This window comes from Amblyraja radiata, chromosome 8 (assembly GCF_010909765.2).
Source record: "Amblyraja radiata isolate CabotCenter1 chromosome 8, sAmbRad1.1.pri, whole genome shotgun sequence".
In the NCBI taxonomy this organism is placed as follows: domain Eukaryota; kingdom Metazoa; phylum Chordata; class Chondrichthyes; order Rajiformes; family Rajidae; genus Amblyraja; species Amblyraja radiata.
In genome coordinates this window covers 67,606,781-67,625,193 of record NC_045963.1, presented here as the reverse complement: position 1 = coordinate 67,625,193, position 18,413 = coordinate 67,606,781, and the positions used below count along the sequence as shown (strand labels likewise).

The following is an 18,413-nucleotide window of genomic DNA, read 5'->3' as shown; positions in this document are numbered from 1 at the left end:
ATAGCTGTCCACTCTAATGGACCAATTTTATCCCTCGTTATCCTTTTGCTATTAATATAGCTGTGGAAACCCTTTGGATTTACTTTCACCTTACTTGCCAAAGCAACCTCATATCTTCTTTTAGCTTTTCTAATTTCTTTCTTAAGATTCTTTTTACATTCTTTATACTCCTCAAGCACATCATTTACTCCATGCTGCCTATAATTATTGTAGATCTCTCTCTTTTTCCGAACCAAGTGTCCAATTTCCCATGGCTCTTTCCAATTTTTAATATTTCCTTTCAACCGAACAGGGACATAAGATTCTGTACTCTTAAAATTTCACCTTTAAATGTCCTCCATTTCTCTTCCACATCTTTCCCATAAAACAAAATGTCCCAATTCACTCCTTTTAAATCATTTCGCATCTCCTCAAAGTTAGCCTCTCCAATCAAAAATCTCAACACTAGGTCCAGTTTTGACCCTCTCCATAATTATATTGAAACTAATGGTATTGTGATCACTGGACCCGAAGTGTTCCCCAACACATACCTCCGCCACCTGGCCCGTCTCATTTCCTAACAGGAGGTCCAGCACTGCCCCTTCTCTATGTATTGCTGCAAAAAACTATCCTGCACACATTTTACAAACTCCAAACCATCCAGCCCATTTACAGAATGTGTTTCCCAGTCTATGTGTGGAAAATTGAAATCTCCCACAATCACTACCTTGTGCTTACTATTAATATCTGCGATCTCCTTACATATTTGCTCTTCCAATTCTCGCTCCCCATTTGGCGGTCTATACTACACCACTATAAGTGTTGCTATTCCCATTTCTCAGTTCCACCCAAATAGCCTCCCTAGACGAGCCCTCTAATCTATCCTGCCAAAGCACTGCTGTAATATCTTCCCTGATAAGCAATGCAACACCTCCACCTCTTGCCCCTACAATTCTATCACACCTGAAGCAACAAAATCCTGTAATATTTAGTTTCCAATCACAGCCCTCCTGCAACCATGTTTCACTGATCGCCACAACATCATACTTCCAGGTGTCAATCCAGGCTCTAAGCTCATCCACCTTTCTTACAATGCTCCTAGCATTAAAATATACACATTTAAGAAACCCACCCCCTCTTATTCTGTTTATTATCTTTTTCTTCTTACATATACATAATATATACACATAAAAGCAACAAACAAACAATAATGCAAAAATACAAAAGTAACTAACCAAAGGAAATCCATTGCTCAACCTATCACCAACCTATCCATCCATCTTATAACCGAGTGACCTGGCCGGCCATCTGTCTAATTGGAGACCCTCGAACAATCTTTAATCGGTCTTTACTGGACTTCATCTAGCACTAAATGTTATTCACTTTAGCCTGTATCTGAACACTGTGGACTGCTGGAACATAATCATGCGTTGTCTTACCGCTGATTGGATGAGACGCAACAAAAAACTTTTCTCTGTACCTTGGTACACGTGAAAATTAAAAAAATAAACTAAAGCTCCCAGCTCACAATCTCAAACTTTAATGGGCCATTGCATCGCTCATCATAAGTTAACCCACTCATTCTTGGGATCATTCCTGTAAACCTCCTCTGGACCCTCTCCAGAGCCGGCATCCTTCCTCAGATATGGTGCCCAAATTTGCTCACAATTGGGTTTCATTTTAAATGCATAAAAAGTTAAAACCTTTTGCATATGACGACAAAGGAAGCGACAGGCGAGGAGCAAGGCCGGTAGCAGAAGGAACTAGGGTCTGGCTTACTGCGTCCTCAAGGTTGGCTGTGGGAGGCAACCCGGGGGCACAAAGGTGGACGGGCAAGGAGAGTGATGAAACATCCAAGAAAGGCGATGGCTTGAGGCCCGCGGCAGGCTGGGGTTTGCCTGGATCGGGCACCGTTCATGAAAACTAGAGTAGGGACTGGATTTTGAAAATGTACCCGAACATCCACCACTTCTCTGCTGTTGTAAGAAATACCTCCTGAACCATGCCGCCTTGCCCTAATATCCTGGAGTATTTGTTCCATGCTGAGGTTTTCTATTCTCGGGCACCACAAGCCCCTATGAATCTACAATGTGCGACGGGGAACTTTTCACCAACTCTGAAGTTTTTACATTCACAAAGTGATTACTTACAGAGTGCAATGTGTTTATTCACTTGCTTCAATGGTTGCATTATCATAAACTTTCCTGGCCAAGCAATAAATGAAAACTTCATAAACTCAGTTACCAAAACTCAGCATCAGAAAAAGCTGGCTACACATAAAAATTAAGCGTGCACATAAAAATTATCACATAAAGAAATTGATATTGCAGTTGAAATTAACCACATAACATTTCCACGTGGTTGAATCGTTGCTTCTTTTGTCCAGTTTTATAACCAGAATGATGTCCATCTTCTTTGGAGCTTTTCATTGTGTTATAATTCTGCGAGCAATTTAGTTAAAAAGAAAAATAAAGTTCACACATATTTTGTGCGCAATGCAACTGAATGTATCAGAAAAAAGGATACAAGGTTAGAGCAAAGCATAACCCAGAAATCAATTTTGGTTCGGAATACTTGCCGATATGATTGGTAGCATATGTTCTCAGACCACGTTTGCCTCTTACATTCTTTTGATGATGTTCCTCGTAATGTGAATGTGATAGCTGTGAACCATCCCGTGGAATTAAATCAATTCGGTTTGATCCCATTCGGAATTTTACTTTTCTGCGCAACCCTGCCCATTGTATATTTTTATTGTCCCATCCCTGAGGGAATTATCTGTTTAAATTGAACCCAGCAGTTGTCAAATCATTGTGGCACTGGACCAAAGTAACCTTAGAAACTGTGGTGAAGATCCGAGAATGGGGTGGAGGTGCATCGCAGAAATTACGTGTCACAATCATTGGGGTTAGATCAGGGGCTCATTGATCATTGACAAATGCTTCAGCATTCGGCCACTGGTTGGATAATTAGTGGGTCACCATTGTGCCAGACGATGTGCTGAAGCAAGTATTCAGCAAGGTCTGAAGAAGGGTTCCGACCGAAAACGTCACCTATTCCTTTTCTCCAGAGATGCTGCCTGACCCGCTGAGTTACTCCAGCCTTTTGTGTCTAACTTCACCAAGGATGCCAGTTTCATAAGTTCATCCTTCACCAGGGTCTCATCCATACCTCGTAACACTGCTCTCTCTCCCCATCCCCGCACTCGCAACAAGGGCAGAGTCCCTCTGGTCCTCACCTTTCACCCCACCAGCCGGCAAATACAACACATAATCCTCCGCCATTTCCGCCACCTCCAACGTGACCCCACCACTCGCCACATCTTCCCATCTCCCCCCATGTCTGCCTTCCGCAAAGACCGCTCCCTCCGCAACTCCCTCGTCAATTCTTCCCTTCCCTCCCACACCACCCCCTCCCTGGGCACTTTCCGTTGCAACCGCAAGAAATGCAACACCTGTCCCTTCACCTCCCCCCTCGACTCCATTCAAGGACCCAAGCAGTCGTTCCAGGTGCGACAAAGGTTCACCTGTATCTCCTCCAACCTCATCTACTGCATCCGCTGCTCTAGATGTCAGCTGATTTACATCGGGGAGACTAAGCGGAGGTTGGGCGATCGTTTCGCCGAACACCTCCGCTCAGTCCGCAATAACCAACCTGACCTCCCGGTGGCTCAGACACTTCAACTCCCCCTCCCATTCCCAATCCGACCTCTCTGTCCTGGGTCTCCTCCATTGCCAGAGTGAGCAACAGCGGAAATTGGAGGAACAGCACCTCATATTCCGTCTGGGGACCTTGCGTCCGGATGGCATTAACATTGAATTCTCCCAATTTTGCTAGTCCTTGCTGTCTCCTCCCCTTCCTCAACCCTCTAGCTGTCTCCTCCCACCCTCCCATCCGCCCGCCCTCGGGCTCCTCCTCCTCCCCTTTTCCTTCCTTCTCCCCCCCCCCCCCCCCACCCCCCATCAGTCTGAAGAAGGGTTTCGGCCCGAAACGTCGCCTATTTCCTTCGCTCCATAGATGCTGCTGCACCCGCTGAGTTTCTCCAGCAATTTTGTGTACTTTCATAAGTTCATTGATCAGTTTATCACCATAATAATTTTCCCAAAGTTTTAAGAACCTATGACTAATGAGTATCCATCCCACTACCATTTCAAAATGGTTCAAAACTCTAAACAAATACATCACAGGGTGGGATCCCATTTATATTATTGATTATATTACTTTAAATTAAATTCAAAAGACAAAGGATTAGTTGGGACTCAGATTAGGTGGATTAGCTGTAATTAAGTGAAATGGATAATAGAACAGCGTTACTTGAATATCATTAGCTTGAGACAATGGCCTCATTTAAACATTGAAGCGACATTCGACCATGTAATTCTGCAGGAGCCCGATACATTTTTCATCTTACAAGGAGTGGTTTAGGAAGGTTCAGGTTTGAGTTGTGCTAAAACTGTTGCTTTAGTCATAGTTTATTCTCAGGGGTGATGAATTTGTGGAATTGTCTTCCCCAGAGGGTTGAGGCGTCCAGATCATCGGGTTATTTGAAAAGCAGGTAGATTAATTTATAAAAGGTTGGGAATTGAGGGCAATGGGGAACTGGCACTGAAGAGGAGTCGTGGTCTGGGGAAGTATTGATCGTATTGAACGGAGGGGCAGGTTTGAAATCCCGGTGGCCTCCTCCAGCTCCTATTTTGTTGTGTTCTTGTAAAATGTATTTAAACTAAACTGTTGCAATAAGTTAATTATTCATTACATGCTGCGTATTTGCATCATTTGAACTGTCTGTATTGGTGGTCTATGTTTGTTTGCCCTTGAGAGTGACGAGTCCTCTTCGTCAACTGCTACAGTCCCGTAGGGAAGGCAGGACCGTTTTGCTATTAACCATGGAGTTTCACAATTCCAACAAGCACGAAAGGAGAAATGTGTCCATTTTGTGTCCGGGTGGCTTTGGGAGAACTTGAAGGTAACGTTGTAGGGAGGAACTGCAGATGCTGGTTTACACGGAGGATAGACACAAAATGCTGGAGTAACTCAGCGGGTCAGGCAGCATCTCTAGAGAAAACGAATAGGTGAGTCGAGCCTTCTTCAGACCAAAGAAAGTAATGGTAAGTAATCAGGGAAAGTATTGGTGTTTCCTTGTCCTGATAGCAATGGAAACTCTGGGGTTGGCCTTGCTTCACTGGACCCCAATCCAACCATCTTCCAATAAAACTGTACGATTGTTACTGTCATCAGGTCACACACAGGAGTTGTACAAAATCATGAGAGGAATAGATTGGGCAAATGTTTAGTCTCTTGCCTAAAGTAGGGGAATCAAGAACCACAAGACATAGGTTTAAGGTGATGGGGGAAAGATTTAATAAGAACCTGTGGGGTCACTTTTTTACACAATGGGTGGTGGGTATATGGAACGAGCTAGTAGTATGGAATGAGGAGGTAGTTGAGGCAGGTACTATCGCAACATTTGAGAAACATTTGGATAGGTACAGAAATAGGTTAGGTTTAGAGGGATATTGGCCAAACGCAGGCAGTTGGGACTAGTGTAGATGGGACATGTTGGTCGGTGTGGGCAAGTTGGGCTGGAGGGCCTGTTACCATGCTGTATAACTCTATGACTACCATTATTATCAAGAGTTATTCAACGCTGAAGGTAAGCTTCTGATTGGTTTGCTTATGGAAATTATAATTTTGATTTTCCAAACCTGAAATTTATAAATTATTTTGTATTTTTTGAAACATCAATGTATTTTCAGAAACGACATTTTAATGTGGACAATTATCCCCACAGATGCATAATATTACGTAACAAATAATTGGTACCATGTCCAACACGTTATTGCATCTCTGCAAGTTACAGTATAGTACAGGCTGCAGTTCAACAGAATAATTATATCAATCGTATTCCATGTTACTACAGAGAGAAACAACGCAATCATATCCTCAAAAAACAATCTAATGAGAACTAAACCATATCACTCACACACGCAGACACAACACACACTCGCACATACAGACAGGCACACACACACACAAACAGACAGGCACACACACACAGACACACATCTTCACAAAGCATTCTGCTCATAATGCTTGCAGTATCAACTATATTGTGTCATTCTGTCACTGACCCACAGCACAAGTTGATGGTCCAACTTAAGTTCCTCTTAGGCACACTGCAGTTCAGAATTGAGGAGTGTTTAAGAAGGAACTGCAGATGCTGAAAAATCAAAGGTACACAAAAATACTGGAGAAACTCAGCGGGTGCAGCAGCATCTATGGAGCGAAGGAAATAGGCAACGTTTTGCTCCATAGATGCTGCTGCACCCGCTGAGTTCGCCAGCATTTTTGTGTACCTTCAGAATTGAGGAGTGCTGTTTCCAGATTTGTGTTGACAGAGGTCTGATATGCCTCGTTAGGTTGATGCAGCAGATCGAGTGACATGATTTAAACAAGAACAGGGAATTCTGTCGTCATCTGAAACTGCTTAACCAGACATTCATTTAATATGCTGTTTGTGGGACTTGACCGTGTACAATTGGTTGCTGTTTACATATATAGCAACCGGGAGCACATTTCAAAAGTAACTATAACAACAACTTCTATTTAAGTAATGCAATAACTTGTCATGAAGAGCTTTGCGATACGCATAATATTCAAGTTCTTCGCAAGCATTACGCATAGTTTGAAAGGAATATAACTTTCAAAGATTGAGGTTTGACTGTGGCATTATGGAAATACACATATTCCAGTTGTGGGATCACACCAATGTTAGAATATGCAGCCTGCTACACAAAAACCATCGATTCAAACAAACCTGGCAATTTTGTTTCAATCTGTTCAGGCCTTCTACATTATAAAAGTAAAACAACTTACAGGTTATTAAAATATCATTAACACCAAAATACTTCAGAGGAGGAAACAGACAAAAGTTAACATCAAAATCACAGATATATTAGAAGGAGCACCATGTATTTGATCTAAGGGGCTGATTTTTAAATGGTTTATGATTTCACGGTAAATGTTTTTTTTTACAAATCTAACTCTCCAAATAGAACTACAAATAATTCTGCACAGATAGACTTCTGTACATGAATATGGAATATATATATATATATATATATACTATATCCTTTGAATATGTAATATTCTTACCTATTTCTGATATATTAAGGAAAATGCCCATCGCAGCCCACACTTCAGGCAACCCATAATAATCTCGCCACATGATGGGTGTCCTGCTGAAATTTGGCCAAACAAAACCACACATCCCAACAATGCAGAGCTTCATATTTTTTAAGGCACGAGGGCTTTCGGTAACCAACAAGGATAAGCATCTTAATTTAGTGATCAGACAAGGAACCGTTTGCGGGCTCAGAATACAAGATGTCAGTCCAGGCTTAGAGGCTCCACATTGATCCTTTGACTCCAAGGTGCAAGTTCCACCTCTGAGACTTCAGCCCATAGTTTAAGGCTAGTTTTGTTTTTTGTTTAGTTTATTGTCACGTGTACCACACAGAGTTGTGAATCTGGGGAATTCTCTGCCACAGAAGGCAGTGGAGACCAATTCACTGGATGTTTTCAAGAGAGAGTTAGATATAGCTCTTAGGGCTAACAGAATCAAGGGACATGGGGAGAAAGCAGGAACGGGGTACTGATTTTGGATGATAAGCCATCATATTGAATGATGGAGCTGGCTCGAAGGGCCGAATGGCCTTCTCCTGCACTTATTTTCTATGTTTCTATGTACCGAGGTACAGTGAAAAGCTTTTTGTTGTGTTCAAACCAGTCGGCACAATCGATCCATTTACAGTGTATAGATACATGATAAAGGAATAGCGTTTAGTGTAAGTGGCTGACAATCTGGTGGCAATCTGCTAATTAAACCCCTCTTTAACCATATATCATTTTAAAGGCTTTGTCCCATCCCCACCTGCTTTTTCCAGCTCTCTCCCCCCCTAATCCAATCAGCCTGAACAAGGATCTTGAAACAAAACATCGCCCGTGCATTTCCTCCACTGAACTCCTCCGGCACTTTGTGTTTTGCTCAAGATTCCAGCATTTGTAGTTCCTTGTACCACCAATCTAGTGGCATAGGGAGTGTTGATGTGATTTGGATAAGACCCCGTTTTTGACTTTGTCTGTTATCTCAGGCGGTTGCAAGAACATTTTCAGATCACAGATTCGACGACGAGAATAGGAATTTTCCCCAGGTCGAGGCCAAGATTTCTCTGGCAACCAACATCATTAGTTGGACTGGCTTATCACTGTGCTGTCTGCAGAGCAGAGCTATGTGGATTCCTTAACTCCCACATTACAGTAACATTAAAAAATAATATTGGGCAGTGGGGAAAAAAACTCCAGATGCTGAAAACAAAGTCAAAGTCGTTTATTCGTCACATACACATACAAGATGTGCAGTGAAATGAAAAGTGGCAATGCTCGCGGATTGTGCAAAAAAAACTACAAAACAGAATGGAACAGAAACACATATTCACATATTGCATATTTTGTGTGAAAACGTGAAATAAACTGATGGAAACACTCAGCAAGTCAGGCAGCATCTGTGGAAAGAGTTAATATTTTAAGTCAGAACTGGGGTAAGTGAGAAAACAAGTTAGTTTTAAGTTTCAGAGATGGTGGGAAATGGATGGAGAGGGTAAAGGGAATATCTCTGTTAAGGTGAGGGTGGGATATTGAGGTGATCCTCGTGCTTAAGGAGCTGTCCGGTTGATAAATTAATGGGGGTACTCAGTCATAGAATCATACAGCACAGAAACAGGCCCTTCGGCCCAACTCATCCCAGCATTACCAAGATGCCCCATGTAAGTTAGTCCCATTTGCCCGCAATTGGCCTATATCATATCGTATACCTATTAAAAGTCTGATCTTGTATGTGTATTTATTTATTTGTGTGTGTGTGTGTATGTGTGTGTGTGTGTGTGTGTGTGTGTGTGTGTGTGTGTGTGTGTGTGTGTGTGTGTTTGTGTATAATCACATCTTCTCCAAAAAACGACACGCTAACGGTAAATTTTTTACATATTCCGGTAAAGATTTTCCATTGGGGGAGCAGACCCAACGGGTCTGCACTTGGTCTTGTCCCCCTTAAAACTTCTTGTTTATAAACCTGTCCAAATATCTTTTCAATGTTGATGGAGAGAAAACAAACAAAAGCTGTGAAATGCAGGTCAGAGCTACTGCGGAAACGTGAAATAAGAATGGAGAATGTTGGAAATGCCCAACAAATCAGGCAGTGTCTGTGGAGATAGAAAACCTGAGTTGCTGTTACAGCTGGATAGCCTTGCAGGAGAATTGGTTAGTACAAACAGAAATAGAATAAGTTCTCTAAAATTGTTGAACCCCAAAGAATGCAACTGCACCAAGATGGAAAATGAGATGCTGTTCTTCAACCTCAGATTGAGCTTCATAGGAATAGTGCCATAAGGATTGCTGATTTCAGTTCATGACGTGGATAGATCTACATCTCCGAATACAGATTTGAAACATTCTCTTTTAAGGGGCCTTCTCTTCTATTTCTACTTTCCACTTTTTCTTTTTTCTTTTTCTTTTTTTTTAAATATATACACACTTCACATTTTTCTACTCTCTACCATCTATTTTTCCACTTTTTCCCCTTTCTATTGTTTTCTTTTTCTTGACTTGAAATTAAAAAAAAAAAAAGGAATAGTGCAGGAAGTCCCAGACAGATATATCAGTGGGATTGGGATGGAATTTTAAAGTCACGGGCAACTGGAAGCTGATGGTCAGACTGAACAGAAGTGGTCCACGGAACAATCGCCCAATGGTTTCTCCATTAAAAATAACTTCACTGGCATGACACAAACACGGTCTTTTTACCTTTAACTTTGTGTGATCATGAAAATAGACAATGTGGTCAAATAAATGCACATATATAATGTGGTGTTGGTACTATACTCTTACCTCCCAGTAGTCAGGGTGGCAATTATCTCTTCCTTCTCGGTCAGTTGCCGCTTCATTGCATTGAGTTGCTCTTGAAGCTGAAACATTAATCAGGTAGTTATTCAGGTGAAAAGTTCATCTTTCACAGTTTAATGAATAACTCCTGTTTCGTGATCACAAAAACATATGTGATCTCAGGTTAAATCAGTTAAGATGAATTTGATTTGTGTACCAAAGTAATTGTTCTATTACCCAGTATGCAGGAATGTTTGCACTTTACATCAGGGAATGGGGCATTACTGATCCATCTGAATTATAGTCTAATCTCCTTTAATCATGCCAAAATTAAAATAAAGATTATAATGATGCTCCAGCCTGAGGCAAAAATAGCCTGCACTAAGTAGTTGAATTGTGCTCCAGTACAATTACCGTCTTTATATAATCTCCTTTACACAGTGTCAAGATACCCCATGCTTGATTAAGATCAGTTTGTAAGGGAAATGTACTATTTACGTGATGATCTTTGTGTATAAAATCATGAGGAATAGGCCGGGTAGATGCACAGAGTCTCTTGCCCAGAGTATGTGAATCGAGGACCAGGGGACATAGGTTTATGGTGAAGCAAAAAAAAATGTAATATGGATCTAAGGGGTAACTTTTCCACACAAAGGGTGATGGGTGTGTGGAATAAGCTGCCATTGGAGATAGTTGAGGCTGGGACAATCCCAACGTTTAAGAAACAGTTAGATAGGTACGTGGATACGACAGGTTTGGAGGGATATGGACCAAACGTAGGCAGGTAGGACTAGAGTAGCTGGACACGTTGGCCGGTGTGGGCAAGTTGGGCCGAAGGGCCTGTTTCCATGCTTTATCACCATATGACTATGAAAATACCCCAACTGAGCTAAATAGACAATTCAAATAACTTCTTATACAGCTTCATATGCTTAAATACATGTTCATAATACTTTAATATTAAACCCAAGTAAACTTATACCAAAGGTCTTTCAAAGTTTACTGAACACAAACCCTTATTCTCATAATGGCAGATGGCACAATGGGCTAAGTGTTCGGCTGGCAACCGGAAAGTAGCCGGTTCGAATCCCGCTTGGAGTGCATACTGTCGTTGTGTCCTTGGGCAAGACACTTCACCCACCTTTGCCTGTGTGTGAATGTGTGTAAATGTGTGTGAGTGATTGGTGGTGGTCGGAGGGGCCGTAGGCGCAGATTGGCAGCCACGCTTCCGTCAGTCTGCCCCAGGGCAGCTGTGGCTACAGAAGTAGCTTACCACCACCGAGTGTGACTGAGGAGTGAATGAATAATGCGATGTAAAGCACCTTGAGTATTAGAAAGGCGCTATATAAATCCCATCCATTATTATTATTATTCTAAAAACTCTCCGAAAATATTGCCTAAAATCGCTTCAAGTGGACAAATCATATTACATTTTCTTTAAGGATCAATTTATCATTCATGTGTTCATTTTATATTTTAATTCTGCTTTAATTTAATATTTTATTCTGCTGTTTTGCTGTTCCAAGCCTTTCTACTTTCCTTCCTTTAACTTTGCTGCAGATTTTCTATATATCCCACTATATGTTTTTCACATTGTTGGTCATGGATTTGAGTTTCATTTTGATGCTCCAAATTATCCAAGCAAGTCCAATTATCGTAGCTTTGCTTTTACTTTTTATGAGAATGTGATAAGTCTGTGATCCAAGCAATTCCAGGGTGAATGGTTCTCTGGGGGTCATTTTGATTTTATCATCAGTCAGACTCATAGAGAGTCGATGACTCTAATTGCTGTGTGCAAATTGGATGCAGCATTGTTACAAAAGCAAGTGTAAAATCCTATTGCCAGATTAACCATCTTCATACTTTCCCAGTGTTGATTTCAATTAAAAAGTCTAACGAGAATTAAAAATATAGGTGACCTATTCAGAACTTGGAGCAAGTTCCATCTATTCCTGGCTTATCTGCATTAGAAGAAACAAAAGATGTTGGGGTCACCTCTCCCATCACATAACCTAGTGATATACATATTTTTCTAAATACCCAAGTACTTGTGCACACGCCTTTTCCCCGCAATACCTAGGATGCACATGTGCACCCCTGCAAAAGCTGGCAAGTGTAATGTCCTGCATATGTCCCTCCTTAATACCTCCACCCTTCTGGTCTACATCCCTTGAATCAATCTCAATTTTGAAATTTATAATAAATCTACCTGAAATGGGGTTTTTGGGGTGGGGGGGGGGAGGGAAATATTCTTGATTTCCATTATCATTTTGTGAAAAACTTATCTTTCAGATATTATATTGAGTTGCCCCACTCAAATTTTAAGTTTACACTGGTGTTCCGAATTTTGTACCAGAGGAAAGAAAATAACCTTTAATCATCCCGATTAAAGTTGTCCCGCAGCTTTCTATTTTCCAGGCAATACAAGTCCATGCACCTGTTCTGACAGATTAACTCTTTCAGCTCTTTCAGAATGGAACTCAGATCTGTGTAACTATAACAGATCTTGCAACCCTTCATATTTCAGCCTTTTTGTCATGTGCCAATATTTTATTATTTTATGTGCTATTTTACTAACTTTTATTCTTTTCTACACAGGGATCTCGGGGTCTTTCTGCATATCCAGTTTTTAGCTTTCTAGCCATTCATAAAATATTTTGATCTAACATTCTGAGGTGCGAACTGTATGTCCCCACTCCCAAGTTCAGCTCTATCTGCCACAATTAGCCCATGTTAATAAATCAATGTCTATTTATAACTTTTTGCCAAGTTGCAAAGCTGTTCATTATTCCTATTAATCGAAGTTCTGGCATTATTTACTATGCGGGATAATGTCAGCAGCAAACTTATATTATCTCAATTCTTTCATTTAAGTTATTTCACAACCATTATGAATACTTGAAGTCCCCACATAGACCATCTTAAGCCGGAAAGGGTGCAGAGATTTACGAGGATATTGCCAGGAATCAAGGGCCTGAGCTACAGGAAGAGGTTCTGATAGTACCTGCCAGAGGAGGTAGTTGAGGCAGGTACTATTAGAACCGTTACAATCATCTGGACATGTATGTGGATAGGATAGGTATAAAGGGGTAAGGGCCAAACGCAGGTTGGTTGGACTAGTGAGGCATGTTGGTTGCTGTAGGCAAGTTGGGGCAAAGTCAGAATGCTTTATTGTCATTGCATGTGTCACATACAACGAGATTACTGTGTCTCTCCATTTAAAAGAACTTCAAACATTCACATACTCATACTTTTTACACTCCCTCCCTCCCCAAACCCACCCATGGATTCACATTTACATAAATTAACACTGTCTCCCACCCCCCCTCCTTCCCCATAACCCGCTCCCGAGACAGAGTTCAGTTCCAAGATTGCTGATGGGTAAAAGCTGTTCTTGAGTCTGGCAGTGCGTGACTTTAGCGACCTGTACCTTTTTCCTGAGGGCAGCAGTGTGAAAAGGTGGTGACAAGGATGTATAATGTCTTTCACGATATTACAGGTCCTGCTGCGGCATCTGGAGTGGTAAATGTCCTCCAGAGGGGGCAGGGGGAGTCCAATGATACCCTGGGCAGTTTTTATCACCCTCTGGAGAGCTGCTCTGTCAGCTGCTGAACAGTTCCCAAACCAGGCAGTTATGCAGTAAGTCAGTATGCTTTCTACCGAACAGCGGTAGAAAGACTCCAGCAGTTTAGCAGACAGATGGGCCTTCCTCAGTGTTCTGAGGAAGTAAAGTCTCTGTTGCGCCTTTTTTACAACTATAGCAGAGTTCACAGACCATTTAAGATCCTCACTGATGTTGATCCCCAGAAATTTAAAACTAGGCACCCTCTCCACCTCCTCGCCCCCTATCTCCAGTGGCCTGAGCTCCGCTCTATGTCGCCTGAAATCAGTGATGATCTCCTTTGTCTTTTTAGTGTTCAGAGAGATTGTTGTGAGCACACCACTCAGAAAGTCTGTGCACCTCCTCTCTATAGGCGACCTCGTTCCCATTTGAGATGAGCCCCACCACGGTTGTATCGTCCGCAAATGTTATGATCCTATTTGCGGGGTGATGGGGCAAGCAGTCATGTGTGTATAGGGCGTAGAGGAGCGGACTGAGCACACAGCCATGCGGTGCTCCTGTGCTGAGGGTCAGGGATGTCGAGGTGTAGGGTCCAAGTCTCACCGTCTGTGGGCGTTCACTGAGAAAGTCCAATATCCACCGACACAGTTGGTGCCCGTTTCCATGCTGTATGACTCATGGATGACACCATGTGTCACATTATGCCAACTGGCTTACACGCTCTGTTTAATTCCTCATCAATTTCCTATCTGAGCATCGAGGTTGTCCCCAAATCTGTACTCTCATTTTTGTTACCAGCATCTTATATGGAACCTCCGTGAAGCCCATATAAATAATACCCGTACAGCTAATCCTAAAATCCTGGTCCTCACATTTCACCCCAAACAGATTCCGCACCCAATATATCATTCTCCAACATTTCCATCACCTTCAACGTGATCCCAACAGCGGTTACATTCCCATCTCCACCCCTTTCCACCTTCCCCAGGGAATGCTCCCTCCGCAACTCCTCAGTTCACTCATCTGCCTCTGCAGGTACATTCCCCTGCAATCACAGGAGATGTAACACCATCAAGCTGTCAAACAAAAAACCCTCATCCACCTATCACTTCCCATAGTGAGAAGGCCCTGACACGAAATGTCACCTGTGTAAGTTTTCCAGAGATACTACCTGACTCCAGCACTTTGTCTTTATTTGTGTCACGGGTTTAGGTTTACATTTATTAGTGTTATGTGTACTGAGGTACAGTGAACTGTTTTGTTTGCATGCTATCTAAACATATCAGATAATGCTATACATAAATACAATCAAGCCAAACCCAAGTACAATTGAGTTCTGAGGGAGCAGGTCTACCAACTGTGTTACTGTGCAGCCTATTTATTTATATTTTTTGATTCTGTAAAGTTTCAGGCAGCACAGTGGCGCAGCGTCAGAGATCCGGGTTCGATCTCGACTGTGAGTGCTGTCTGTCCGGAGTTTGTCATTTCTCCCCATGACCACGTGGGTTTTCTCCAAGATCTTCGATTTCCTCTCACTCCAAAGACGTACCGGTTTGTAGGTTAATTGGCTTGGTATAAGTGTAAAATTATCCCAAGTGTGTGTAGGATAGTGTTAATGTGCGGGGATCGTCGGTCAGTTCGGACTCGGTGGGCCGAAGGGCCTGTTTCCACGCTATATCTCTAAACTAAACAAAATTATCCCTTACCGATTACTCTTGTTCCTCAAACAAATACAAACTCAATACACACATCACAAAACCAATCCCGAGATTGTGAAACACTCTCTCTGAAGGACGTTAACCATACAAGTTCTTAGGGAGATCAGACACCATAATGTTCACTCCTGATGGGATCTGAACTAGAGTTCCTTAGTTTAGTTTTAATTTAAAGATACAGCATGAAAACCGGCCGTTCGGCCCATCAAGTCCATGCTGACCATAGTTCATCCATTTACACTTGTGTGTTATGGCATTCCCTACAAACTAGGGGGCAATTTCCAGAGGGCATTTAACCTACAAACCTGCACGTCTTTGGGAAATGGGAGGAAACCAGACTACCCTAAGGAAGCCCACACGGTTGCAGGGAGAATGGGCAAACTCCATACAGACATCACCCGTGGTCAGGGATCTAACTTGGGTCTCTGGCTCTGTGAGGTAGCAGCTCTCCCAGCTGTTCTCTGTGCTGTGCTGTTCTCTGGGGTAGGCCCACAGAATATCCACAACACTGTTTCACCCACTGTACAAATTCCATTAGGTTGAAGGAAATGTGACTCCTCACCTGTCCGAGGCTACATGTGACTCCAGACCCACATCATGTGGCTGGCTCTTAACTGCACTGGGAAATGTAAGGGGCCCAATAGCCATCTCAGCTCACGGGGTAGCAAATGGTGAATTGAACGTTAATGGACTAGTAAATTATTTTTAAAGTTAGCATGAGGTTACCATGTAGGTGGGCAGAGCCAGACATAAGGTCACGCCCCTCATTTTCCAAGCGGTCTTCCTGCCCCGGTAACTCTGGTGCCGAGCTGGGATACAGGTGGCTTTGCTAACTTACCTCGGGCACATAGCGACCGGCGGCCGAGGAACCGGTCCATGCGAGTGAGCGCAGCGCACGGTTACTGTTGACATCGATCAGCTCCGGGACCGGGGAGCCCGAATCTGCTCCTCTGCAGTTGGACATCAGGGACCTGCGTTGCTCCCGGGTGCTGCGGATCCCGGTGGCCTGAAGGCACAGACTGAAGACAGAAGCCGAACCCGCCCAGCTCCACTGTTAGCAGGGTTTCTCCGGGCAACGCTGTGTAACAGGAGCTGAAGGAGGGGCGAGGAAACGATGGAGCGTTCACGAAGGGCTGGGATTCATTCACGAGAAGTGGAAAGTGGCTAGAAAGCTGAAGCTAATGGGGAATGTTGAATGTACGCTTGCAGGATGCAGAATTATATATATTTTTTTAATTAGTTGCCGGAATAGGCCTTCAGCCTGCATGGTCAATCTAGATAGGCACAAAGTGCTGGAGTAATTCAGCGGGTCAGGCAGGCTGAATCTCTGGAGAAATGGGATAGGTGACGTTTCGGGTCGAGAGTCAGCGGAAAGAGAACTGAGAGATATGAAAAGGTACATTGAACAAATTAACGAAGGATATGCAAAAAGACAGATCAACGCCAGCAACGATAATCAAGGAAAAGTGGAGCTCACAATTGTTAGCTGTGGGGAGAAAGATATGCAAAGACAACCAGATCAAAGACAGCAATGATGATCAAGGAAAGGTGGAGCCTACAATGGTCCATTGTTGGCTGTGGGGGTCATTCAATGTGATCTTCCAAAGTCAGTCCCCTGCTTCATCTAGACTACGTTCAAACTAGATTTTGTCGACTAGAGTAGGCTCCAGAGGTGATTGTCTAGTCCCATTTAGGAAAAGTGTTTTTGGGCAGTCAGTGTTTTCATATCGAGCGTCACAGACCTGGAACACGATACCAAGCGTCATATGGGATCTGCCATCTCATTTACCAAACATCTAAAAACATGGTTACTGGAAAATCAATACTGCACTCATAATCTATCTTAAAATTATTCACCGCTATCTGGTCTGTCATAAGCAGCATTGTTTGTCTGTTTGTTTATTGTACTCTTTATTGTTATTTTTATTTTATTTTTTTCTTATTGTGTTGTGATGTGTTTAACTTGTTTATTTAACATCAACCTGCCAAAGGGACTAAAGATGGAAATTAGCTACTGACTATAATCTTGCATATTTACTTGTAAATGTTTATTAATATGCACTGTCCCTGTTTAAAATAAACATAATAATAATAATAATCTATGCCCCATATCCTTTCAACGTTTTGAAAAAATTTCACTCCTTCCTGAGTGCATTTAATGATTTGGCTTCAACTGCTTTCTATGGTAGAGAATTCCTCAAGCTCACCGTTCTCTGGGAGGAGAAATGTCTCGTCTCTGTCTTAAATGGCTTTCCCTTTTCCTTAGATTGTAAATGCTGCTTTGAACAAACGAAACATCCTTCCTGAACCCAATCTGCGCAGTTCCATCGTAATTTTATATGCTTCCATGAGATTCTTTCTTTTTGTAAACTCCTATGAATATAAAACTAATTGATCCAATCTCTCTCCCTGCATTAATCCTGCCATTGCACATGAAGCTAACACCACACAGGAATTACCACCTGCTGTCCAGTTGAACCCACATATATTATTAGACAGGAATACTTGGGACTTTTCCCAGAACTGTCAATATATGTCCTTCTGTCAACCTGTTTAAACAGATGACCTGTTGGCTAAAACCTGGCTATAGAATCCTGTAAATCCTATACACAAATGGGCAGCACAATAATGTAGCTGATCAAGCTGCTTCCTCAAAGGCAGAGACCAGGGTGTAATCCCGACATCAGGTCATCAGGTGTTGTCTGTGTGGAATTTGCATTTTCTCCTTGAGTTTTGCACGAGTTGTCCTTGTGCTCCAGTTTCCTCCCACAACCCAAACCCAGGTTTGTAGGTCAATTGGCCTCTATAAATTGCCCCGAGTGTGCAACGAATGGATCCGAAAGTGGGATAACAAGGAAATAGTGGGAACGGATGATTGATGGTCGGCATGGACTCAGTGGGTCAAAGAGCCCGTTTCCATGCTGTACCTCTAAACAAATCAATTCAAATGGCCTGCTGCCTTTTTATAAATGCAGACTCTCCTTTTTCAAGGTGGTTGTCTCAAACTACTCTGCTAATACCCAACGGCATTGTGAATGAAGAGGATTAGATGGGATAATGAACCACTCAATGGTTTCCTTAACTCTTCATGAAGTTTGATCAGACACATTAGTTTGCCAAAGGGCCCAACTGAATAGAACAGGTAATCTAGCTCAGAGGTTTTGTGCTGATTGGGGTAGTGTCCTTATAATTTATCAACCTGCTAAATGTAACACTAATCT

General features: G+C 42.4%; 1 protein-coding gene across 1 annotated transcript in view; it reads right to left on the bottom strand.

Moving 5' to 3' along the window:
• The window catches only part of ccdc170 (coiled-coil domain containing 170), a 91,170-nt gene extending 74,750 nt beyond the window's left edge, over nt 1-16,420 (bottom strand). The window contains exons 1-2 of the mRNA XM_033026151.1: nt 16,031-16,420; nt 9,922-9,998 (exon numbers count right to left, since the gene is read on the bottom strand). Coding sequence (XP_032882042.1) covers nt 9,922-9,998; nt 16,031-16,156 — 203 coding nt within the window. The 5' untranslated portion in view covers nt 16,157-16,420. The remainder of the gene's footprint in view (nt 1-9,921; nt 9,999-16,030) is intronic.
• Nucleotides 16,421-18,413: the final 1,993 nt, after the last annotated feature.